General features: G+C 38.2%; 1 protein-coding gene across 1 annotated transcript in view; it reads left to right on the top strand.

The window, feature by feature from the left end:
• The first annotated feature begins 2,075 nt into the window (after positions 1-2,075).
• Positions 2,076-26,615, top strand: part of LOC110193424 (E3 SUMO-protein ligase RanBP2-like) — a 57,466-nt gene continuing 32,926 nt past the window's right edge. The window contains 2 exon segments of the mRNA XM_078147672.1: positions 2,076-2,289; positions 23,105-23,172. Of these exon segments, the coding sequence (XP_078003798.1) occupies positions 2,218-2,289; positions 23,105-23,172 (140 nt within the window). The 5' untranslated portion in view covers positions 2,076-2,217.

Genomic DNA, 26,615 nt, shown 5'->3' with positions numbered 1-26,615 from the left:
CAACAATCAAACCACTCCATCTTCACAGAGAAAACCCCAAAATGAGGTCACAAAGAATCTTAAATGACTGTTTATTCACTAGGCTTTATCACTATGTAAATGAAATTACTAATTACAACTGCTGGAATTTGAAGACCTAAACCAGACATTAAAGAAAGACCATCTTCCCCTCTCTCCCATGCCCTGAACTTGTCCAAGCCTTGTTTCCCCTCTAGTTAAAATTCCTCTGTCTTCTCCTGATCCAAGGTGTCTAGTTATAATAAACTCATCTATTCTAATGATAAAAGCCTTCTTTAGTATGTCCATTTTAATTATGGTCTTCTGGAGAGAAGGGGACTTAGGGTTAGCATAGGAGGGTTACAAACCCCATTAATTACTCCAATGGTAAAAAAATTTAGGCTAGTAGAAAAGTTATTTTTATAGTCAGTAAGACTGCCTACTGCAACAAGGTGTCACAGATAGAGCACTGGGTCTGGAGTAGGAAGATCTTGGGTTCAAATACAAACTCAAGACATTTAATAGCTCTGTGACTCTGAGCAAGTCACTTTACCTCTACCTTAGTTTCATCAATTGTAAAGTGGAGATGATAATAGCATCTACCTCCCAGGTTATTGTGGAGATCAAATAATATTTGTCAAGTGCTTAGTACAGTGCCTGACACATAATAGGCCCTTAATACTTATTCTCTTCCCCTTCCCCCCAGCCCTTTAGATGCAGGGCACTAGGCTGCTTTTATTGTGGGGTAAGCCACAATGAATAGGACCCTTCCCCCTAATTAACCCTAGAAAGTGCCTCTCCAAATCACCCTCTCTGGGGATGGACTACAAGACTGCTTTTCTGCCATAAAAGTGGATTCCTAGGTTGAATTCTCCCTCTAACAAATCCCTGCCCCAGGAATATACTGGCTTTGTGATCCTGGGGACTTCAATATTCTTCTCTGTATAGGGGTTTAATAACTACACCCACTTCCCAGGGTTATTTCGAGGATCATATGGGCTATTTGAAAAGCTCTTTAAAACTCTCTCTTATATGCTAGCTATTTTAAAGTAATATACAGTTAATTTCTTTAAAAATTATTTATTTTTAGTTTTCAACATTCGTTTTTATAAGATTTTGAGTTCTAAAATCTCCCCCCTCTCTCTGCTCCTTAAGGCTGCATAAAATCTGATATAGGATATAGATGTACAATCATATTAAACATATTTCCATATTAGTCATGTTGTGAAAGAAGAATCAGAAAAAACGGGGAAAAAAACAGGACAAGGGGAAAAAAAGGGAATAGTATGCTTCGATCTGCATTCAGACTCCATAGTTCTTTCTCTGGATGTGGACAGCACTTTCCATCATGAGTCTTTTGGACATGTCTTAGATCCTTGCATTATGGAGAAGAGCTAAGTCTATCAGATTTGGTCATTGCACGATGTGGCTGTCACTGTGTACAATGGTCTCCTGGTTCTGCTCATTTCACTCAGCATCAGTAAAAACAGTTCAAAGACAACGTGAATGAAGGTAGAACCGATGAGACTAGTCCTATCAGATCAACGACACCACCACTTTGCCTTTCTTTTACAAATTAAATATATATGTGTGTGTGTATATATATATACATATATATATATATTTAGTGAAATATTTCCCAATTACATATTTTAACATTCAATTTTAAAAATTGTGAGTTCCGAAAGCGAGCAATATAATCTCGATTATACACTGTGGAGTCATCTTGCGTTATTTCTACGTGGCTTTTCACTTTTTCTAAAGCACTTTCACATTCCCCCTGTCGGGGGTGGGGTCCATTCTAAGGGCGCTCCCACCCTATCCACGGCCCAGCTAGGGCCGGGCACAGTCCAGAGCCGGGGTGGAAGGGCCAGACCGCGAACAGCTACAGGTCCCGAGCTAGCCTCGGGCCCAAGGACGTCCTAGGGGCTCGGCCGCTCCCTCCAGGCTGCGCCCACGCAGAGCCCGCCCCCAGCGAGCAGTCAGTCGTCAGTCAGTCAGTCCCTCGGGGCGGGATTCCCCGGCGGAATCGCCTCCGTCAGCGCCGCGGCGCGCAGTACTGACGCCACACGCAGATGACGTCAGCCCGCTGTTTAGGCTCCGGCGACGGTGGCGGCGTCACTGAGTTTTAGGCTCAACGAGCCCGGAGACGTAGGGAGAACGCTGCCGGGCTCCCCGAGCCGGACCCCCGGAGAGCCCACGGACTGCGTGACTGGGGCGATGAGGCGCAGCAAGGCCGAGGTGGAGCGGTACATCGCCTCGGTACAGGGCTCCGCCCCCTCCCCTCGGGAGGTAAGCGACGATCTGGCGAACGGAGGGAGAGAGACAGCCTCTCTCTGAGTCCGAGGAGCCGCGAGCCGGGCTTCCCGGCCCCTTCACCGCTCACTCCCACCCCCGCCGCCTCTTCCTTTCCCCCCGTGGCACTTCGTTGAGCCGCCGGCCGCCCGCGCGGCGCCGGGGTGGGGGTTGCGCGCGCCAGCCCACGAGGATGGGCGGGGGAGGGAAGGAGGGAGATGGGGACGGCGCGCGAGGGCCGCCTGGGAAACGGGGAGAGGCGGGAGGTGGGGGGGGAGGGATAGCGGCCGCTGTCACCCCTCCCCCCTCACTCTGACCTTTCTGTCTCGCGCTGCCCGTTCCCACGTCAGTGTTTATCTTGGGGGCCGAGAGAAGGCGGCAGCGGCTCGCGCGCTCCCCCTTCCTTCTCCCGCCTCCGCCCCCGCCCGTCTGCTGCCCACCCGCCGCCGTTGATTTGCCCCGGGAAGGGCCCGAGGAGAGGAAGGGGCTCGGAGCTCCGAGGACAGCGGCGGAGGCTCCGCCCCGTCCCCCATCCCTCTCGCGGGTCCAGCTCCTTTTCGAGGCCTAGGCCTGGAACGGGCCGTGACTCAGAGAAAAGGGGGAGTGGAGGAAGAAAAATGGGGGAGCGTTGTGGACCCTTGGTGTACCTCGGGATCGGATGATGGTTCCCTAATGGGTCTTGAATAGTTGGCCCTCTGTCAGTATTCTGAGAAATACAGAAGCAAGGAGGGTCAAGCTGCATAATGCAGAACATCCTGGTTGCATGTTTACATGGGTTCTTTTTTCCTCTCTGCGAGCTCTCTTTGAAACTCTTTTTAAACCAACTTTCTCTAAGGACTGTGTCTGCTCTGTCCTATGCCTTTTAGGGATGCCTGTTGATGGACCTTATTTTTAGATAAAAACATCCCAGAAAGGGGTCTAGAGAGATTACAGAGGCCATCTAGTTCAGTCCTCTCATTTACAGATGAGGAAACTGAGGCCCTATGAAGCTAAGTGGCTTGCCGGAGGTCGCACAGGTGAGTGTCAAGAGGTGGGATTTATGTGACCCTGGGCAAGTCACTTAACCCCAATTGCCTTAAAAAAAAAAGATGGTATTTAAATCGAGGTCCTCTCACTCCAGAGCTCTTTCTCTTGTACTGCCTAGTATTCATTCAGATGTCTCATAAAAAAGAGTTAGCATTAGGAACAGCTTGACAGGTCATACTCTACAAACATTAAGCAGTATTTAAGTAAGACTATTGGCCAGATTTTTAGCTCTCTAGGCTTGCATATTCACATGTATAGCAGTCTGCTTCTATTGATGTAATATGAAAGGCAGGCTCACGCATTCAAAACAACACTTCTATTGAAATTCAGCCTTTGTAAGAGTGGAAGCATTAATTTGTGGCTTAATCATTTCTGGTCATGGGAGTTAATTTTAATCAGATGTTGTCCTAACAACTAGCTGGAATTAAGTCTCTTGAGAGATTTGATAGGTCAAGTGGAAAATATTTTATTTTGGAAACGTGAGAAGGACTGTCCCCAGAAAGTAAGGATTTTCTGGGTTTTAGGCTTTGGATATCTTGAGAGGTAGTGTAAAGGCCCTGGGGTTTGGGGAAAAGGTCACAGAAGAAAAGATGCCGTTTAAGAAATGGAAGTGTTTGCTTCATATTTTGGCTTAGAGGCAGCACTTTATGGAAATGACCATATTTTGGGGATGTTGCAGCTCCTAGGGATAAGTAGGGGTTTTACTATTCAGCCCTTCTCTCTCATACTACCTACAATGCAAGGAAAGTTCTAATCACTAATCATAATAACTCTTCTAAATCTTGGCCTTCTGGACATAATGCTCCTTACCTATCTGTTCTCTATTACCCAAGCCATTGGACTTAATTCTCTTTGTCCTCATTGTGACCTGAAGCTTTTTGACCACCTATTTCACCCATGCTATATTAGTTCCTTCCTGGCTTCTTTTGACTCAGTCTAACCTGTATTCAATGTCCAGTCTTTTCAATACTCCCCTTACCAGTATAGGATCTTGGAGTTTAAAAGGTGCAAAGGGGTTACTTAGTCCAACTTCCTGCCTAATCAGGAATTCCATTTCAATATAAGAGACATTTTTAAATTCCTTACTCTAAACTAGGCTCAAAGGGAGATCAAAAGATAAATGGGATGTGATCCTTCCCTCAAGAGGTTTATAATTTAGCTCAATATCACTGATAAATGGTTTCCCTGTTTTTGTTTGAACATATTTTAATGGTGAGGTAACCCATTTCATTTTTCAAAAGCAGAAAATCTGCCTCCATTTCATTCTACTTTTTGCAGCAATGAGCCTTCTTTCATATCTGTGAAAGATCTTATGCTTTGGTTTGGCTTTCCTGTATTCTGTCTCCTGGGAACCAGTCCCAGGGGACTTTGGCCCTAGATCGCCTACTTTTACTATCTTCTAAAGTTAATTGATTTCTAAACTGTAAACACCAGACCTCCTGAACTTTTGTTCTCTGAGTTTTCCTGGCATGCTGAGTTCAGCAATCTGTTACACCTGATGTCTGATTGATGAGAAAATATATATGAATTCAGAAATAACACCTTAGGGTAAAGTAATTAGAAATGTTCATAGAAGAAAATTTTGAAGGATCCAGACCAGATGCCACTTATGCTTTCTAAGCTAATATTTTACAAGAGTTTCCCTGCTGTAGTTTGGACTTCATGATTCTTCTTAAGCACAAGATTGTTTCTTTTGCAGTCTTTGATGAGAATGACTGCTGCTGCTACACAATATCCTGCATGACTGATTTAAGATTAGCCTATCTGGGTAACTCTGGATCAAGCTCTCTGGAAGATATGTTCTCAATTAGGAAGCTTTTTGATTATATGGTTCATTTTAGGGGGTATTCTGCCAAGTATCTCCATCTTTAGCCAAGTAGGTAACCAGTCTTCTTCTGTCATCAGAACACACAGTAATTCAACCTGTTACACTGTTCACTCCAAAACCACACAAAAGAGAATACTTTTTTAATACAGAAAATTTGATGATGGTTGTGCACAAGTTAAATATCCCTAGTTCAAGGTAAACTTCTACTTAGACCATGTTCTATTATGTATCATTTTGATAACTTTGATGCACCAGTTTTGATTATGTAACTCAGCATGTTTCCTAGAACTGAACATACTATTCTAAATGTAATCTGAGATCAGTAGAGTTTGGGTTAGAGCTATTATCGCCACTCTTGGATTTTATACTTATATTAAGGAATCCTAAGATTGCATTAGCTTTTTAAATAGCTGCATTACACCATTAACTCTGAGCTTTGTAGTCAGGTAAAATCTCACATCTTTTTTTCATATGAATTGCCCAAAACCAGGTTTCACTCAGTTTATATCCATATGATTTATTTTTTAACCTAAATATGGAGTTTTACCTTTTATTAGTTAAGTTTCATATTGTTTGGGCCCGTCAGTCTAAGGTTTGCAAAGCTTTGTATGTAATTATCTCATTTGAGATTCAAAACAACCATGCAAGGTAAATATTATGGGTATTATGCCCAATTTACTGATGAGGAAACAAACTGAATCCTAAAGAACTTAGGTGACTTGTGCATGATCACACAGCAAGAGATTGTTAAAAGTGAGATTTGAACCCAATTACTTCTAACTCCCAAGTCTACTACACCACTCTACGTCTCTGGATAAGCCACTTAATCTTTCTGTGCTTTAAGGTACCTTCTAGCTCTAACAGTCTATGGTTCTAAGATCTCTTTGGATCATTTCCATAATCCTGTTTTGTGTCATCTTCAGATTTGATGAGCATACCTTCTATGTTTTTATCTAAGTTGTTGGTTAACAGTAGAAGAACCAGGTGTGTCCCTTGATTAAAAAATATATTTTATTTTGAAATAAAAATTTTCATCCTACTATTTTTTTTTTGCCTTAACAGTACTTAGTCAGTTGATGCAGCTTGATCCTCAAGGCATTCGGAAATTCTGGTCCTTCTGGTGTTAAAAAAAAAAATGGTACCCCACTGGGCCTTTCCTTCCAGATTGCTACCAATCCATGATTCCATGAATTTGGAGGCAGTTATATCATCATTCAGTTCACACTTCACTTTATTCACATGAGACTTTGTAATATGCCTTGCTGGAATTAAGTTATGTGTAATGTCTATAGCATTTCTCTGATCTAGTGATCTAGTTACATCAAAAAGAATTTAGTATTAGTTGTTCTATTCAAAACTTTGATGGCTGCTTGTGATCATCCCTTTTCTGTTTGCTCTTGAAGTGTTGAATAATCCCTGTAACAGTTTTGGCAGGATTACTTATGTAGTTGTGATTCTGAGGCTCATAGTGACTTATCCAGGGTCCCATAAGTAGGAAGTGGCAGAGCTGGTATTTGAACTCTGATCCTCTTGTTGAATCTAGCACTGCTTTGACAGCACTATGACTGAGAAGGCAGAGAAGGAATGAGTATTACAACTACTGTATTTGTGCTTTCTCTTTTAACGTCTGTAAATGTTAGTCTGCCTACCTTAAGTAGGGATCATATCTTCTATTTTGTGCTGATTAAAACTTTAGAAAAAGCCTTTGTTTTCTCTCTTTATCTTTCAGCTCTGGTTCATTTGAGCCACTTTTGTATAATTCTCTGTGGTATGTCTTTGCTTCAGGAAATAATGGTGAATTCCCCTTTATTGGAGTTTTTTTTAAAGTTTTTTTTAAAAAAATTTAATGACTTTCCAACCCTCTTGAGCCCATAATCCATTTTTATATCATCTTTGAAGTTTTTAGAAATATTTTCCTAACATCTGAGGTAATGTCTATGCCCTAGCCCTCTGTTTGTTTGTTATTTCAAATGTTTTTATATACAATCGATTTCTTTTAAGATTCCTGACACTTCTGCATTCTGAGCTAATTTTTTAAAACGTCCCAATTTAAAGTAACAGTTAATTTTTTGCTGCTACTTTTTTTAGAATTAAACTTTTCATCAAGGCAAATGAAGACAGTTTGTTAAGTGATGGCAAATGTTAAGGTAGTTGAAGTTGTTCCCATCACTACAACATCTTAGCTCTTTGTTTTATAATTTCTATTAGGAAACCATCATCCATATTCCCCATGAAAGAATTTAGAGCTAAATGAGGTCATAGAAGTTATCTGTAGGATCATAGATTTAAAGCTGAAAGGAACCTTAGAGACCATGTTGACTAATCCCTTATTCTCTGTGCCATCCCTCCTCCATTTTATAGGAGTAAATTAAGGTCCGGAAGGGTTAAATGATTTGCTCAAGGCCACACACATTCAGTTCAATCCCAGTTTATTTTGACTTTAAATCCAGTGTTCTGCCCAGCATTCCACATTGAAGCAGTCCTAACGTTAATGCATTTAAAAATAATTTTTGTCTTTTCCTAAATAGTTCTACTGTGCTTCTACCCTAAAATTCATGGATTTCCATGAAAGTTTATGCCTGCTTGACAGATGGTGCTGTTCTTCTGCCACTTGTATAGAGCCTGTTTGTTTGTACTTGGTTTTAGTGGTTGGGGAGGAGGGGAGGGAGGGAACAGAGACAGGAATAATTTGCGTTTTAATAGCACCTATTATATGACAGGTACTGTCCTAAGTATTATCTCATTTGATCTCCACAACAACCCTGGGAGGTAGGTGCTGTTGTTATTATCCCCTATTTTATAGTTTAGGAAATTGAGGCAGAGGTTAACTGACTTGCTCAGAGTCACACAGCTAGTAAGTGTCTGAGACTGGACTTGAACTCCTGACTCCAGGCCCAGTGTTCTATCCACTGTGCCACCTAGCTGTTTACTGTTTGGGGGTGTATGGGGTGTTCAGGGAGTACTAGCACCTCTGGGGTGAGGGTTTGCTGAGCTCTTCTCAGGGTTGCTCATCCATCATTGGTGTCCATCTTTCACCTAACTTTCACTAATGGCTCCAAGAGCTGAAGTATGTGCAAAGGCCACATCCTAAATAAAATTGTTTCTGCAGAGGGACTAAACCAGATTGAGGGTTCAAACTTGTTGGTGAGTTAGGGGGATGGCTACTCCAAGCATTTGAGGACTTTCCCTGGCAGAATGGGTGGATGAGAACAATTTGTTTCAGTGGCCATGGAGGCAAGCGAAAAGCAGGCACTGGAGCTCTTAGATCTTGATTATACATTAGAGCGGCCAAGGTAATCCACTGGATCCTGGGCCACTGTCAGGTGTCCTGCCTTTTGTCTTGCCAGTGGACTTTGGTGACTGGAAGAGAGAGTGAGGCTGAAGGCTTTGTGCAACTCTGCCTCACGTAAATCCAATTCATGAGCAAGTCAAGATATCATTGTTTCTCTTGGAAACGAAGGATGATTAGAATGAAGGCTGAACGGTGAGAATCTGTTTATTTTGGACAAGTGTACTCATCCATCGTTATAGTACTGCCCTGATTTTCATCCCTATTCTCACCTGTACCCCAGTGTGCTAATTTTAGGGTCATTTGATTATTTAAGTTTGATTGTTCACATAACCCTCTTGTTTTTTCTCTTGAATTGCTGGGTACCTGTTTTACTCTTGTGGTTTCTTTTTCAGAGCTGCTGTATTTCATAGTTTCTGGTTTTATAGTTTTACTTGGATGTTTAATTCATCTCCCTCAAATTAAATAGAAGGTCCTTTTGATCAGGTCAGCAAGACTTTTGCCGAACCTGTTCTTCCTTGTCTTCATGAGATGCATTCTGTCCCTTGCCAAGGAACCTGTTGTTCTGGTACTATAAGTGATGATCCAGAAAACCAAATCCTATTCTTCAACATTCATCTATATAGCCAGCTATTTACTTTGAATATTTACTTTCAATTGGAATAAAAAAAAGTGCCCCGTCAGGCCCTTCAGTTTCTACTTAGGATTTTAGTTTTTATTGATTTATTCCAGTTTTCTTTTGAAAATATTATTTATTTCCACATCTGTCAGCAGAAATAAGTGTTAGTTAATGGATTTGCCAAGTTTCGCACACTCTGAACCACATCTTGGATATGTGCTTCGGGAAGAGAATACACTTTCCTTAACTGTAACATTCCAGTGTATACCCTGTACCCCTCGGTAGGAGGTCGTCATCAGCCACTACAGTTAGGTGTTGTCAGTGGTAAAAAGAAATTCTTTCCATTTGCTAAATGCTTATATGGTAGTCTTTAGTGATATTTTGAGTATGGGATGTTGCTGTGGGTTTTTTTGTCCTCCACAGTGTTCAGGATCATTTATTTCACATGAAACCTGGATGACAATAGTAAAGATCTGAATATTATTCTTTGTTGGTCCCTTTTCCTTCCACTCAAGTCCTGAGCGATAGGGATGGGAAGCAAAGAGTTGTTTCTCTTGACCATACCATTGGCCCTAGAGAATACAAGAGGAGGGATGAATGCCTATGGCTAGAGCCCAGGTTACTGGGTTGACAGAAGCCTTCAGATTGGGAAAGCTGGATCTCCCAGGACTCTTGGGCTTGGAAGCAAATTTCTGGATTCCCAGGATGAAAGTATTAACTGTGCAACAATGTAGGTTTATCATCAGTGTTGTTCAGATCTCCCTTTTCCTCTGGATCATAGTCTAGGAATGGACCAGGAGACAGGTTTTAGAAGAGGGCAGCCTATTCTGTTGCTTATCCTTTACCCAGTCTCTGAATAGGTGGAAAGACCAGCTGTCACTGGTTGAAGCCCATATGTGGCTCCTAATTGAGGTCCTTTGGTTAGATGCCATTCTGGCAGTGCTTAGGGCTGCTTGATCTGAAGTCAACACTGTCCATATTGCTCGTGTGAATTCCTGAAGGAGAGAAAGGCTCAAGGTGGCATAGTGTTGGAAAAAGAGATGCTGCAGGACTTGCTCTATAGTCAGTCTTTCCTCAGCTTTAACTTGTAAGTAACTTTGAAGTCAGGTCACTTGACATTTGTTGAGTGGTCAGTTCATTCAAGTGACCTGAACAGGTGACCTGGATTGAACCTTCCAAGATGATGTGTCTAGCCTCAAGATCTGGTGTCAAGAGCTGGCAGGCCAGGAATCACCTACAGATGCAGATGTCAATTCCCTTGCCATAACCAAGATGGGTTTCATTCAGGGAGCACTTGAGAATCTTTGGGGCAAAGTGTCCTGGGGCCCTACACAATTTTCAGAGTTTCTCATCAGGTTCCAAGTGGCAGGAAACACCAAAGTCAGAAAGTGAAATTTACAAATTGTTATCTAGGACAATATTCTCAGGCTTCAGGTCATGGTGCATGAGATTGTTGCCATGAAGAAAACTCAGTTTCCTGCATAATAGATCTGGCCTCCTGTAATTTACTCAAACAGCTTTCCTTTCCATATCAGATCAAACACCATGATTATGAAACTAGAAGATATGTAGGAATAAATGATAGTAATGATGCACAGGGATGGTCAGAACAGGATGTGAGTCTCTGTAGGATGCTTCCTATAACTCTTCTCAGTTACTTAAGGTTCAGCTTTTCAGCTATTACCTTCATAGCACCTGACCACAGAACTTATACCCTTACCACCTTGGGGTCATGTTTTTGATAGAATTCCTTGGCTGTGACCCAGTTAGGTGGCTCATATTCCAGCTCCGTATCCAGCATCATCTTGAAAAACTGGTTGGTGCATGCTTCTCTGAGTTAGCCTCCAAGAACTGGGGACCTTAGACTCCACTCTGGCCTTAGGCTCAGTTTTTTTTAATCAGACATGTCCCATGCCCCCAACACATGTGTTGCTGTTTCTTTAGCTAATCAGTACTTAATCTGGGAAGAACATTATACATATAGTCTTACTCCTTTTGTGTCATTTATTTGCCGGACTGTTTTAATTGCTTTTGATTCTCCTCCATGTCATTCTTTTTCTCCTTGGATAGTTTTCTGGCTTTCTTTGTAAAAATTAAATTCCTATTTTGTGTAAAGCCTTATGTTATGGATTTATCATCTGTCAAAAAACATTGCATCTCAGCCAGAGATGTGAACAGAACACCGCCCTCCTGAAGGTGATTGAATTCATCAAACATTTTTTATTAAGGATCTGAAACATTAGGCATAGGAGAATTACATATTTGAGAATAAGTAAGACATGCTCCCTGCCATCAAGAACACCTACTGGAATAATTCCTTATGTGTGTGGTCTTCAGGATCTTAAAATGAATTAATCATAGTTTTCCATTAAGATTCTTCCTGACCTTCTGCTATGTTAAACCTAATCCCTGCCATCTTCTTTTTCTCTTGTTTTTAGATCACTGATTATTTTTGCAGAAAGTCATGAAATAAAGCTGATGATATTCCATTACAAAAGCAGTTGTCACTTTACGCCATGTTTTTAGAAATTCTATTGTAAAAAATGTCATTTTCCTAGAAGAGTAATGTTTTAAATGAGGGTTAATATTGACAGGATTTGACATTAAATAAATCACATTTGACCATTAAGTTTTAAAGACAAAAAATAAAATGATCAATGCCCTATTCTAAAGTCTGTAAATAAATGATTCATAGGGAAAAGGCAGTACCATGTAATTAGAAAAAGCATTAGATTTAGAAATAAGAGGATCCAGCCTTTGCCCTTGTCACCTATGTGAACTTTGGGCAAATTGCTTAACCTCTCTGGACGTTAGTTTCTTCCTCTGTCAAGTGAAGAGGTTGAAGTAGTATATGATCTTCAATGTCTCTTCTAGCTTCCAATTTATGTTGATCCTATCAGGCTTGACCTTGGACTCAAAAATACCTGTGTTCATATCTCTGACACTTCCCAGCTTTGTGACTATGGGCAAATTTCTTTTAAGAAATATGTTTTTTCTTAGCTTAAATAACCTAAGACAGATCATTTCCACATGCAAAGTGGAGCAAAAAGAATGTTATGAAAATATAGCAGTATAGGAACTCTTCCATACATGTTAATTTTTTTTGGGAAAAAATAGATATAATGACTTCAACATAATACTTTCAAAATAGTCCTTGTCTCTGCTTTCTTCTGAATTTTTTCTTATTCTGAGCAGTTAACTACAAAAAAGTCCAATTTCAGTGGCTGCCTTTTTTTTTTTGCACTATTATTGTTAGCATCTAAATCCCTCTCCAATCCAAAAACAGACAAAAATTCTTATTAGAAGTAAGCATGGTCAGACAAAATAAATCTCATTATGAAAATGTATGTTTCTTTCTGCACTTTGAGTTCACCAATATTGAGTTCACTAATACTGTCAGAAGGTGGCTACAGAGCTTCATTATTATTCTTTGGAGTTGTGATTGATTATTGCTCTGTAATTGCTTCTTAAGTTTTTCATAGTTGATTTTCTGTTCCCTGTTTTTAGTGTATAAATTATTCTTCTGGGTCTGTTCACTGCAGTTTTTCGATCAGTTCATACAAGTTTTCCCAGTATCTTCTGAAAATGTCTTTTTGATAATTTCTTATGGTGCAACAATGTTCTGTTACATTCATATACCACAATTTGTTCAGCTATTCCTCAATTGATAAACATCCGTTTAGTTTTCAGTGTTTTTGCCTTCCTTTTTCTCTACTAAATCTTCCTTTTAGGATATATTCTTTGAATTTGAAATTTGTTTTGCTTGAAACTATTCCCTCCTTGCTATTATGTTCTTTTTAACTTTTTCCCTTCCTATCCCCACCAGTTAACATTTTTACATTGAACTCTGCATATATATGTATGTTTGTCTAGTTTTCTAGTGTGTTTGTCTTCACATTTTGACCAGTGCAAGGTTCATTTTTCCCCTTTTTAAAAAACATTTTCAATTTATTTATTTTAGCATTCTTTTCTTTTTAAATTTTGAGTTCCAAATTCTCTTCCTTCTTCCCACCTCATCCTCACCCACTGAGAAGGCAAATAATATGATATCAATTATACAGATTTTCCACATTAAGCATATATTTTTTGAAAAGTAATAAATGAAATGAGAAAATTATATTTCATTTTACACTTAGAATTCATCAATTCTCTCTCTGGAGGTGGGTAGCTTTTTTTAAAAATTATGAGTCCTTTGGAATTGTTTTGAAAGATCATTGTATTGATCAGAATAGACAAATCTTTTACAGTTGATCATTATTACAACATTGTTGTTACTACTTACGATGATCTCCTGATTCTTCTCACTTTATTTTGCATCAGTTCATAAAGTTCTTGCTGGGTTTTTTTGAACCCCCCCAATCATTTCCCACAGCTAATTAGTACTCCATCATAATAATTTACCACAGCTTGTTCAGCTATTCCCCAATTGATGAGCATCCCCTCAATTTCTAATTCTTTGCCACCACAAAAAGAGCTGCTATAAGTATTTTTTGTACATACTGATCCTTTTCCTGTTTCTTTGATCTCTTTGGGATATAGATCTTGTAGAGCTTTTGCTGGGTCAAAGGGTATGCTCAGTTTGATAGCGTTTTGAGTGTAGTAGTTCTAAATTGCTCTCCAGAATGGTAGGACAAGTTCATTATTCCATCAACAGTTCATCAGTGTACCTATTTTTCCCTCATCCCTTCCAGTGTTTGTCATTTCTGTTAGGTGTGAGATGGTTACCTGAGTGTTATTTTAATTTGTCTTTCTTTAATCAGTAGGGATTTAGAGCATTTTTCATGTGACTATAGATAGCTTTAATGTCTTTTTCTGAAAACTGTTCATATACTTTGATTATTTATTAATTGGAGAATGGCTCTTATTTTTATAAATTTGACTCATGCTTAGTATATATTTGAGAAATGAAGACTTTATCAGGGAAATTTGCTGTAAAAATTTTTGATATTACTTCATTGTCTGTTTCCTTTCAGCAAAATGTAGTTTTCTTGATCATCTCTTTTCATTAGGTCTATTTTTGCTTTTTCTTTGAGATTATGATTGCTGCCTCTACCTCTTTTTTTAGTTTAGCTGAAGCATATTTGATTCTTTTTTTTTTTTGGGCAGTTGGGGTTAAGTGACTTGCCCAGAGTCACACAGCTAGGAAGTGTCTGAGGTCAGATTTAAACTCAGGTCCTCCTGACTCCAAGGCCAGTGCTGTATCCACTGTGCCACCTAGCTGCCCCCCAGCATATTTGATTCTGTTCTAGCCCTTTATTTTAACTCTGTGTGTATTTTTCTGTTTTGTGTGTCTCTTATAAACATCATTTTGTTGTATTTTGGTTTCTAATACATTCTGCTATCCAATTCCATTTTATGGGCATTCCAGTTAAATTAAAAAAAACAACAACTGAGTATCATCCAGACAAGTGATTTATTTAGCTGTGCATGCTGTTGTAAAGCAAACTGGATTCAGGGCTCTTGGTAGCCAAGAAACCAGAACTTTGGTTTTTTGCCCTCCATTGTACAAGCTCTTCCTTGTATGCCTCTTTTATATGAGAAGACTTTCCCCATGCTACCTCTCCCTTCCTCCCTTCTTCCAGTACATTTCCCTTTTTCACCCTTCATTTTTTTTGGAGATCATTCTAGCAGAATCGACTCACATCCATGACCTCTGTCTATGTAAAACTCCTTTTAACTATGCTAATAATGATAAAGTTCTTAGGAGTTACTGGTATCATCTTTCTATATAGGAATGTTAACAGTTTAACTTTATTGAGGCCCTTATGATTATTCTTTCATGTTTACCTTTTTATGCTTTTTTTGAGTCTTGTGTTTGAATGTCAGATTTTTTATTCAGGAATTTTTATTTTCATCAGGAATGCTTGAAAGTTCTTTTTCATTAAATGGCCATTTTTTCTCCTGAAGGATTATACGGTTATCCCTTCCACATAGCAAGGGTTAGGGGCACAGCCTCTGTGATCTGGAAAATCTTTGTAAAATTTTTTTGACCCTCTCATACCAGAGATGAAATCTGAGTTTTTCTTTTTTCTTTTATGAAGTGTTTACAGTACTTTATTGTAAAATATGGGTTGATATTATATAATATTATACATATGTTTTATGATTTTATGCATTTCTGAGTTTCTAAACTTTTTCTGTGTCATTTGCTTTGTATGTCATCTTTGGCTTCTGCAAAACTCCCCCAGAATTTCCATTTAATTTTTTGTGCTGGTCTGTGATATGTTGAAACCGCAGTGGATGTGATGTAAAAGGGATAACTGTACTCAATTATGCTGGGTAGTTGATTCTTGGTTGTAATTCTAGCTCTTTTGCCCTTTGTAATATCATATTCCAAACCCTCTGCTCGTTTAACATGGAAGCCACTAAATCTTGTATGGTCCTGTGGCAGCCACAGTATTTGAATTGTTTCTTTCTGGCTGATTGAAGTTTTTTTTCTCTTTGACCTGGGGGCTCTGGAATTTGGTTGTAATATTCCTGGGAGTTTTCATTTTGGATTCTCTTTCAGGAAGTGATGGATGAATTCTTTCAGTTTTTACTTTACTCTCAGGATCTAAGATATTGGGGCAGTTTTCTGTGATAATTTCTTGAAATATGAAGTCTTATTTATTCATTTTTTGAGCGTGGCATTCAGTTAGTCCAGTAAATTTTTTTTGTGGGGGGGTTGGGTAATGGGGTTAAGTGACTTGCCCAGATTCACACAGCTAGTGAGTGTTATCTGTCTGAGGTTGGATTTGACCTCAGGTCCTCTTGACTCCAGAGCTGCTGCTTCTGTCTACTGTTCCACCTAGCTGCGCTTTATTCAGTAATTCTGAAATCATCTCTCCTTCATCTGTTTTCCAGGTTAGTTGTTTTTCTAGTGAGATATTTCACATTTTCTTCTGTTTTTTTTCATTCTTTTGCCTTTGTTTTGTTGTTTCTTGATGTCTCATGGAGTCATTAGCTTCCACTTGCTCAAATCTAATTTTTAAGAATTATTTTCTTCAGTGAGAGTCTGTACTTTTTTTTTTTCATTTGGCCAGTTCTACTTTTTAAGGAATTTTTTTCTTCAGTGAATTTTTGTACCTCTTTTATTATTATTAGGCCAACTCTTTTTTATTTTTTTAACTTTATCCAATTCTGTTTTTTTTTTTTACTTTTTCTGGGGAGGGGCAATTGGGGTTAAGTGACTTGCCCAGGGTCACACAGCTAGTAAGTGTCAAGTGTTTGGTCTGAGGCTGGATTTGAACTCGGGTCCCTTCTAACTCCAGGGCTGGTGCTCCATCCACTGAGCCACCTCACTGCCCCTAATGCTGTTTTTTAAGGTGTTATTTCTTCAGTATTTTTTTGTGTCTCTTTTACTAAGCTGTTAATTCTCTTTTCATAATTTTCTTGCATCGCATTTCTTTTCCTAGTTTTTCCGTACCACTCTTAATCTCTTTCTTTAACTCTTCCAGTAATTCTTGTGGGGCATGGGTACAATTAGCATTTTTTCCTTTAAGGCTTTGCTTGGGGCTATTTTCATCTTACTGTCTTTTTCTGAGTTTATGTCTTGGTCTTCCCTGTCACTCTAGTAGTTTTTTATGATCAAAAAAGTTTTTGTTTGCTCATTTTTCCAGTCTATTTCTTGACTTTGAGATTTATATTAAAGTTGGGCTCTCCTCATCTAGGGATGAGGAGGTAGTATTCCAAGCTTTAGGCTTTTTCTTGCTCCTATTTTCAGAGGTAATTATGGGGATCTGCCACTTTTGATGCTTCCAGAATGTTGTCTTGGGGACAAGTGTGGTCACTGCTTTCCTGGTCTTTTCTCTGGTCTTTATCCTGGAAGGACTCCTGGTCTCCTGCAGCCACAAGCGCTTTCACTCCTCTTTGCCATGGAACTGTGACCAGGACCCCTGCTCCCTTGTGACTGAGTCCCAGCACTCCTTCCCACAACAGAGTTGCCATTAGTACCAGCTGTATTCAGTGCCAAAAGAGGGTCCCCTGTAATCTTTTTTATGAGCAGTTTTTGGACCCCCTTACTTTCTCTGGGCTGAGAACTTCTAAAGGTTCTCCTGCTGCCCTCTGCTACTGCTACCACTTCTGCTACTGTTTCTGTGACTACATGTATGGGCTCAAGAGAGGCCCTCTACCTGATACCACAGACTTCTGCTGATCTCCTCAGTTTTCTTAGGTTGGAAAAATATTCATCCAGACCTTTTGTTGGCTCTGCAGCTTCAAAATTTGATTTGAAGGGTTATTTTAAAGTTGTTTGGAGGGAAACATTGAGAGAGTTCAACTGTGTTGTCTCTTACTCTCTATCTTGGCCCTGCTCCCTGCCATAGTTGTTATATAAAATGAAATACTATTTGTAAAGGGCTTTGCAAATCTTAACAGCACTCTGTAAATGCTAGTTACCATTATTTTCTCTTAAATTATGGACATTAACTTTAGTAAGTTTCTGCTCAGGGAGTTCCATATAGGGATGAAGTCATACGCTTGTTCCTCCTCAAAAGCTCATGGAGGTATCTTCTCTTCAAAACATTAGTAGATAAGAGTATGGGCTATGCTGATAAAAATGTTAAATATCGTTTTTGAGTGATGATGTGACATGGAGACTTTAGAAGAATCTATGTCATCTGTGTGGAGGATGGATTAAAGTGGGAAGAGACTTGAAGCAGGTTAAAAGCCATTGCAGTTATGCAGGCAAGAGGTGATAAGTATCTAAACTAGGGTGATGGCTGTGTGAGTAGAGAGAATGGGTCCATCTATTTCCAAGAGATGTTGTATGATTGCTTTTTTTAAATTAACACATGTAATATTTTAAGATTTTCTAAAGCACTTTACATAAATTGTATTTGATTCTCCACCCCCATACCCTACAAATTATATTGTATTATTCCCATTTGTTAGATAAGGACAATGATGACAGGAGGTTTGGTGACTTGCCCAGGGTGCCACAACTACTAAGTATTGGGGGTAGGATTCAAACACAGATCTTCTTACTCCAAGTCTGGAACTCTGTCTGTGATAAGAGAGAGTCCCAAAGGCAGATGGGATGGCGGGTCCCGAAGGCAAATGGAATAGCCAACAGATGATCACAGAATCATACAGTTTGACAAGCAAATGGGACTTTATATTATCCGACTAGTTAAACTAACACTTAAAAAGAATCCCCACTATTACATACTCAACAAGGGGCCTTCTATTCTCTACTTGAAGACCTGCAAGTAAATCAGTTAGGGTTGTTTAAAAGCACATTGATCCAAGGCTGGAAAAAGATGTGTTGAAAGTAAAGTGTTTTACTAATGATTTATATGAAATAGTAAAATCATTTTTTCAGGTATCAGTACAGAAGGAAAATGCTCCCAACATATTTTTGTCCAAAGCTAAGTGTGCTGGTTATGTTTCTAGTTGTTCTTCAGGCCTGAGAAAGAATACAAGAAGGAGATTTAGGAAATGAAGGTCTAACTACTGAGAGGGAAAAATGGTGAGAAAAGTCCAGGCATGTATTCTTACAGTTCCCAGAGTGCATAGCAGAGTACCAGGAAGTTGGCCTATAGATTAAAGGGTAAGCTAGTCCTTTCCCCACATACTCAAGAAAATGAATCTATTACCTCATCTCTGTGATTTCATCCATATTTTCTTCAGCAATGCAGATCACAACCAACTATATCTGTTTATTATGTATGACTCTTGTGCATGTCCTCCTCCAGATTCATTAGAGGAGATCCACTCATCATGCTGAAGACTTCCTTTTAACATTAGTGAAGTCCATAGCTTTCCATCAGTTATCCTTCACCCTCACTACATGACCAGCCCATCTGGTTTTCACTGTACAATATTACCTTGATGACATTCTTTAAACTGGTTCTTCTTCATAGCTCATTATTGTTTATGTGTTTTTACCCTGCACATGTCCCCAAATTCGTCATTGCTTTTTTAAAAATTAATTTATTTTGATTTATCAGCAATCACTTTCATAAGCTTCTGAGTTTTAAATTTTTCTCCCCCCCTCCCTCCCATGATGGCGTGCAATCTGTTATAGACTATACATATACATATACATTCCTATTAAACATATTTTCACATTAGTGATATTGTAAGTAAGAATTAGAACCAATAGGAGGAACCACCAGAAAGAGGAAACGGAATACCACAGAAGAAAAAAATAGCAAATAGTATATACTTTGATGTGCATTCAGACTCCATAGTTCTTTCTTTGGAGGTGGATAGTGTTTTCCATCATGAGGCCTTTGGAGATGTCTTAGATCCTTGCATTGCTGCGAAGGGTTAAGTCCACCAATATTAGTCATCATGCAGTGTGGCTGTTACCAGGTTTGTCTTGGTTCTGCTCACTTCACTTAGCATCAGACCATACAAGTCTTTCCAGGATTTTGTGAAGTTTGCCTGCTCATCATTTCTTATAGCACAATAATATTCATATACCACAACTTGTTCAGCCGTTCTCCAATTGATGGGCATCCTCAATTTTCCAATTCTTTGCCACCACAAAAAGAGCTGCTATAAATATTTTTGCATCCGTGAGTGTATGATTGCTTTAATATGACATTTTAAGGATATCTAGAATTGTCTTGTGATGAAGTATCTCTTTCTACCCAAAAGCATCACTATTACCCTTCTTCTTTATTTTAAAAGGTGTTAACTACTGCAGGAAATTGTTGTTGGGGTACAATAGCATGTAACAGGAGAAATTTATATATTATCTAGGTCTTCACTAAGTTACAGCCTCTGATGACCTATTAAAAGGAACTAGAATTAGCTTTTTCTAGTTTCTCTAATTCACCCCGCCCCTCCTTCTTGACCAGTGGTGTCAAACTCAAATAGAACTGTGAGGTCCATGGCCACCAATCCTTGCATAATGATCCCTGCAGGCTATATATTGACTTAGTTTTAAAATATATTATGTATGTTTTATTGTATTTTTATTTACTTTGTTAAATATTTCCCAATTACGTTTTAATCTAGTTTGAGAGAAAAAAAGCTGACGCTTTTGTTCTGGACTCCTCTCAGTTTTCACAGTGTAAATGCTAAACTTAGTGCAGAGCTCTATCAGCTTAGCCCACTGTAACTCAGAACTCTTGAGCTCAAAAGATCCACCAACCTCAGCCTGTAGAGTCATGTCAGGTTGAAATGAGATTGCCAAAGTACAATAGTTTTTGATGCTTTCAGAAAAACCTGGAAAGACTTATGTGAATTGATACAAAGTGAAATGAGCAGAATCATTAGAACATTGTATAGAGCAACGGCAATAATGTATGCTGCTCAACCGCGAATGACTTAACTATTCTTAGTAACACAGTGATCCAAGACTTTTTTGAAGGACGTAAGTGAGAAATTCTGTGCATCTCCAGAGAAAGAACTGATAAGTCTGAATGCAGATTGAAACATACTTTTTCTTGACTTTATTTTTCTTGGTTTTTTTTTTTGGTCTGTGCTACATGACTAACTTAGATATGAGTTTTGCTTGACTGTACATGTATAGCCTGTATTGAATTGCTTGCCTTCTCAAAGAGAGGAAGACGGGACAGAGGAAAAGAGAGAATTTAGAACTCAAAATTTTAAAAAATGAGTGTTAAAAATTGTTTTACATGTAATTGGGGGGGGAATAAAATATTGAATTTTAAAGTTGCAAAAAATAAAAATAAATTTGAGGTGTCAAAGTACATTCCCTTTTGTAAAGGTTTGGGGTCATTAAAAACTTATTTTGAGAATCTGAGAAATCATTTTCTGCCACTTCTTGTGTATCCCATTGATCATCATTTAACCTCTTTGTCCTTGGGCAAGTGCCCTGATTTTTCAGGGATCCAGTTTGTTCCTTTATAAAATGAAAGGGATTGGGCTGAATTGGCTTTCTAGCTTTAGATCCGCCCTCAACACGTCAAGGACCGGTCAACACTTTCTTTGTGCTAGGAAAAATGGGGAACAGAATGTGTGACAGAGCAGCATATCTGTTTGGGGCTACAACTCAAACCCCCATATACTACATCATTTCCCTCGATAAGAGTAATGTTGTGTTTTAGGGAGCAGTATCTGAATGTATCACTTTGAATATGACTAATTTTAAAAATCTTGTATTGCATCACATGATATTTAAATTTGTTATGAACTTTCATAGCTGGTGAATTTAAAGATCTATCATAGTATTCATTTTTTGGAAATAATTAATATTGTAAAGAATGGAGGTATTTTGTGTTAATAAGAATATTATGCCATGAGGAAAATAGCATCATTTTGTTTCCTACATAATTTAATACCATTATCAATGGAACATTGTTAATAACATAGTATTTATGTTATATTCTAATCAGTATTTTTGAAAATATATTTTTATTTTGATAAATATTTTCCAATTACATTAAAACTTTTTTAACATTTATTTAAAAAAAATTTTGTTTTAGTTTTGTGTTCTCTCCTTCGTTCTCCTTCCTTGCCTCCCCTACTCCTTGAGAAGACAAGACCTATATCAGAAAAACTTGCTGTAAAATTTCCTCTGGTTCTTGCTTTCTTTCTAATTTTGTCTGCATTAGGTTTGTTTGTGCAAAACCTTTTTAATTTCATGTTATTAAAATTATTTGTTTTGTTTTTCCATGATTCCCTCTATCTTGTTTGGTCATAAACTCTTGCCTTATCCATACATCTGACAGATAAATTTTCAATGCTCTGCTAATTTACTTAAAATACCACCATGCACCCATTTTGACCTTATCTTGGTATATGGTGTGAGATATTGATCTATGCCTAGTTTCTGCCTAACTGCTTTCCAATTTTCTCAGCTATTTTTGTCAAATGGTGAGTTATTGCCCCAGAGGCTTGGATCAGTATGATCAGACCTGGGCATTTTTGATTTTACAAAGTTGCATCAGTCAACTGATCTAACGAGGGACAACCAGAATGCCTTAAGTCTGTGCCATATAAGGATGTATTAGAAGAGTTGGAGGTGTTTAGCCTAAAAAAAAAATCTGAAAGAGGATTAGATTTATTAGTTCCTTGGGGAGAGGAGTGAGAGAAGTGCCAGTAGCAATGGGTGAATGTGAGACAAATACTCCTTATCTCAGAAAGAACTTTCTAATAATTCAAACTAGCCAAAAGTAGAATCAGCTGCCATGAGTAAGTCATGCTTTTCCCCTCCTTGATTGCCTTCATATAGAGTCTGGATGACCACTTTGTGTATGTTTTAGTGGAGATTCCCTTTTGTGTTTGGGTTTGACTAGATGGCCCTGGAATTCACTTCTAACTCTAAAAGTCTTTGGTTCTGTGACTTTGCCTGAAGGATACACTGATACATAAAGAAAACTTTGACCTGTCTCTTGCAGCCAAGAGGAGATGCAGCAGGATTCGAAGGAAAATAGGGAAGAAAAAGCATCATGGCCAAGTTGACTTGTGTTGGGGATATCTTTCCACTCTTCTCCCTTGTACTTGATCACTTAATCAGTTGATCTTTGGTTATGATAGAAGTTGGGAGTATTGATTATGTGCCCACCTCACATATCACTGAATATAAGCTGCCTTTTCATTTTTTTCCTCTGCATCAGAAGTTCTTAACCTTTTTAAGGGAACTAATTATGTTTAAATACAGTTATCAAAACAGAAAAAGTTCACAAAATGCCTGGTTAAGAACTTCTGCCCTACATAGTTTGTCATACAAGAGAAGAAAAATTCCCTGAACTAAGTGTGCTCTTTCTCCCTTATTTCAATCCAACAAATGTGTAATAAGAACTTATCACTTACCTTGCTTAAAAGTTAAGTTGAATAGCTAAATCTCTTCTTTACCTTTCTTTTTTCTACCCAATGCTGTTTTTTTAAAAGACGTATTTCCTATTTTGTAAAAAGTCAGGTTAAGTAGATGGAATTTTGATTTGAATACTGCTGGATTTTCATGCCCTGTAATAGCTTCAAATATATACTATTACAAAATGATGTACTTGCATAGGTTATCAAATGAAGCAAAAAAAATTATTTTATTGAGATTTTTCTAGGGAAGGTATTGGCCCCTTTTTGAGGGGAAAATGAAAATATATTCCAGTATGCAGATGGTAATACTTTAAATGCTTTTTTTTTTCCTTTTCAGAAGTCAATGAAAGGATTCCTTTTTGCTAAGCTATATTATGAAGCTAAAGAGTATGATCTTGCTAAAAGGTAACATTTTATAAAATATGAGATTTTAAGTTTTTTAAAGATACCTTTCATATTTTAATTGCCTTATTATATCTGCTACATCAAAGTACAACTAATATTGGTATATCCATGAACAACTTCTTGGATTGTTAAAGATTCAACATGATTTCTTTTAACCTCCACCTCCCTTACTAAGGAGGGATTAATGTTAGCAGTGATGACCCTGAGGTATTAAAAGTTCCCTAAGGGCCTTTAAATCATTAACAATTATTACATGTCCATATATATCCTAATTTTTGAAAATTGGTACTCTATATAGTACATATGATAACCTTTTTTAGTCAAAATATTTAACTGAAATCCTATTCCTTAAGTTCTGAATAGATTGGATTGGATTGTTGACTGATTTACTAAAGCATAATGATTATAAATATTCCATTGTATCTAAATTTAATGAATTTATAGTGAGAAACAAGAATCAGTGATGACATGATTTAAAATTGGCCATTGCAATAACTGTTCTAAGATAAATTCAGCTACATCAGGCCTACACAACCTACGCCTCCAGGCCATTTGCAGCCTGCTAAAGTATTTCGGGTTGCCACTGTGCACTCTCCTGTTTGTCTTGTGACCTGTGTAACCAACCATTGGCAGTCTGTCTCTAGTCTAACCTATCTGAGGCCTGAAGAAGTTTAGCCTACTTTAATTTTGGCTCCTACCTACTGCTGAGTTGTGAAGGTCTGAACTGTATTTTACTTGTTTATATTTAGTTGTAGTCTTTGAAAATTCTTTTCTAGAAGTAATTTCATTTGGTTATTATTGTTTGTGCTATATTGTTAGCGGAAGTATAGTTAATGGCAAATGGTAGATTACGTCAATTGCAACGGACATGCCCAATCTAGGAATTTACTCAAAGAAACCGCTTTGTAAGATCCAGCTCTTCAGATTTACTATCTTGTCCCTTGGTTCATCTTTTGGTTGTTCCCATTATTGTGTTAGTGACTGTGTCACTTCTTATATTAAAGTTAAAAGGTCAGATTAAAGTTAAGTTACTACTCTTTAAGACCTATTAGAATTTCTACATACTTTAGTCATTGTTTTGGTTTAAATAACTTTTTCTTCAATTTATTTTGGGCTAGTGTAAAATAAAATCATGTATTTCAGGGCATCATAGTGCAGAAAAGCCTCAGTTATAACTTAAACCATCCAGAGCAAGGTTTCTGAACTGAGGGTCTGTGAACATGGATGGCCAAAAAAAAAAAAATAATCTTCATTTTCACTAACCTCAAACTGAAATCTGGCATGTGCTTCATTCAAAACAAAGCAAGCCACAGTGTTCTGGGAAGAGGTTTATAGGATTTAACAGACTCCCAAATGGGTCTATGACACGAAGGTTAAGAAGGCTTGGTCTAGAACATGGAAGAGAACCAAGAATTAAGTGGGAGGAGGACCTGTGAGCATCAAATTTAGCTGGTAAAACCTCTACACTGTAAATAAGATTGGAAAGGTTCTCCATCTCATGCCTATTAAAATTTTCTTTTATAAAAGTTTTTGTGATATCTTTTATCATGTTTATTTGTGAACATAGCCTTCCCCTTTTCCCAGTGACGTCATCCCTTATGACAACAAAGAAAGGAAAGAGACATTTTCAGTAAAATTAACCAAAACATCAGTAGAGTCTGTCAGCATATCCATATGGGTTCCAAATCCATAGTCCCCCCCTTTCTCTGCAAGAAAGGGGTGAGGTGCATTTTTCATCTCTATTCTGAGGCTAAGCTTGGTCCTTATAATCACACTGCATTGAGCTAAATGTCTTTTTTTTCACTTACATTGTTATTATGTATGTTTTTCCTGGTTTCTGCATACTTCTCTTTGTTATTAGTTCATAAAAATATTCTGTATTTGTCTGAGTTCTTCATATTCATAATTTTTAAAGTGTAGTAGTATTCCAGTACACTCATATACCATATATATTGTTTAGCCAGTTTAATTAATGGTGCTTATTGATTCTTCTGTGTAGTTCTAATAAACTTGGATATTTGGTTTCCTAGAGAGACAACATGTTACAATGTAAAGAACAATGCAATGCACTTTGTGGCAAAAGACTTGGCTTCAAGTTCTGACTTTGGTCTTTGCTGGTTGTGTGTTCATGGGAAAGCTAGTTAACACTCCCTGAGCCTTAGTTGTTCCATCTGTAAAATTGGGGTGTTTTCACATTCTTTATTCCTTAGTATGAGAGTCTGAACTCTTATGGATAGTAGGGAAATCTTGGGAGGTAAAATGGATATAAATCTTAGAAATTGATTGGATGCAGAGACCAGCGGGAGGGAAAACTTATTTTCATCCTGAGTGGTAGTTACTTTAACAGAAACGGGGAAATCAGGAGGAGGAGCTCTTTTTCACGTGAAGATGAATTTGGTTTTCGACTTGAGTGAGGTGCTCCAGTAGGTCAGTCAGGTCTTAATGTCTAGTAGTAGGCATTTGAAGTTTCAGCACTATCACACAGGACAGAACCTGGGATAAGGGAAGGTTGAGACTATCAAAGGGAGGAAGAAAAGACCACTGAAAACCTACATTTAGGAATGGGAAGGGAGATTGAGTGATTAGAGATATTAAAAAAACAAACCAAAAACTAAGGAGCAAAACAGTTCTAAGACAAAGGAACTGTTGAGTGATATCCCCTTGTTTCAGGGAGTTTGTTAAGGCAGGTAAGAAATTCAGTTATCATAGGTACTGATTTTTACTCAGGGAGTGATCTGTGGAGGTTGTACAAGTCCCTTTGCTTTTCCTTTTGTTGCTTGCCACTTTATTGTTAAGAACACCAGATTGGAATCAAGAGACCTTGTTTCTATTGTAGTCCATTCTCTGCCACTAAATAATTTTTTGACCTTGGACAGATCATTTAGGGTCTGTAAGTTAAATGAGTGACTTGAACTTAGATTGTCTCTAAGGTCCCTTCCACCTCTAAGATTTTGTGATATTAGATTCACTAGTTCTTCACACTTTATAAAGTTCCCAAGCCTAAAAGAAATGATCTTCACGGCATAGCTTGTCATGCAGACATATTCCTTCCACACTTCCCTAAACAAGGGAGGAAAAAAGCAGTTCAGCAACCAGGTCTTTGACCAGATTTGAAAGTATATAAGGAATAGGGCTAGAAGACACTCAAATTGGGACTAGATGATATATTACATTTTAATGGTGGGGAAATTGAGGTAGGGAAATGTGAAGTGACTTTTCCAAGGTTACATAGCAGAACTAGGGGACTAGCACCCTAGTGTTTTATCGTAATTGCCACATTATATATGAACCATAATTTTAAATTATGTAGAAAATCTCCATGGTTCCAAACCTCCAGTCAGAATCTTTGGTCAAGATATTAAATCTGTCTTTAGTTTAAACTTAAAATATATTGAGATAGTCACTTTTATTCATTGAGCCTTCCTTCATTCCAGTTTTACTTC

The sequence above is a fragment of the Phascolarctos cinereus genome, unplaced genomic scaffold (genome assembly GCF_003287225.1).
Source record: "Phascolarctos cinereus isolate Bilbo 61053 unplaced genomic scaffold, phaCin_HiC Scaffold_7;HRSCAF=346, whole genome shotgun sequence".
NCBI lineage: Eukaryota > Metazoa > Chordata > Mammalia > Diprotodontia > Phascolarctidae > Phascolarctos > Phascolarctos cinereus.
Note: the sequence above shows the minus strand (reverse complement) of the source record. Positions and strands in the feature narration are given on the sequence as shown.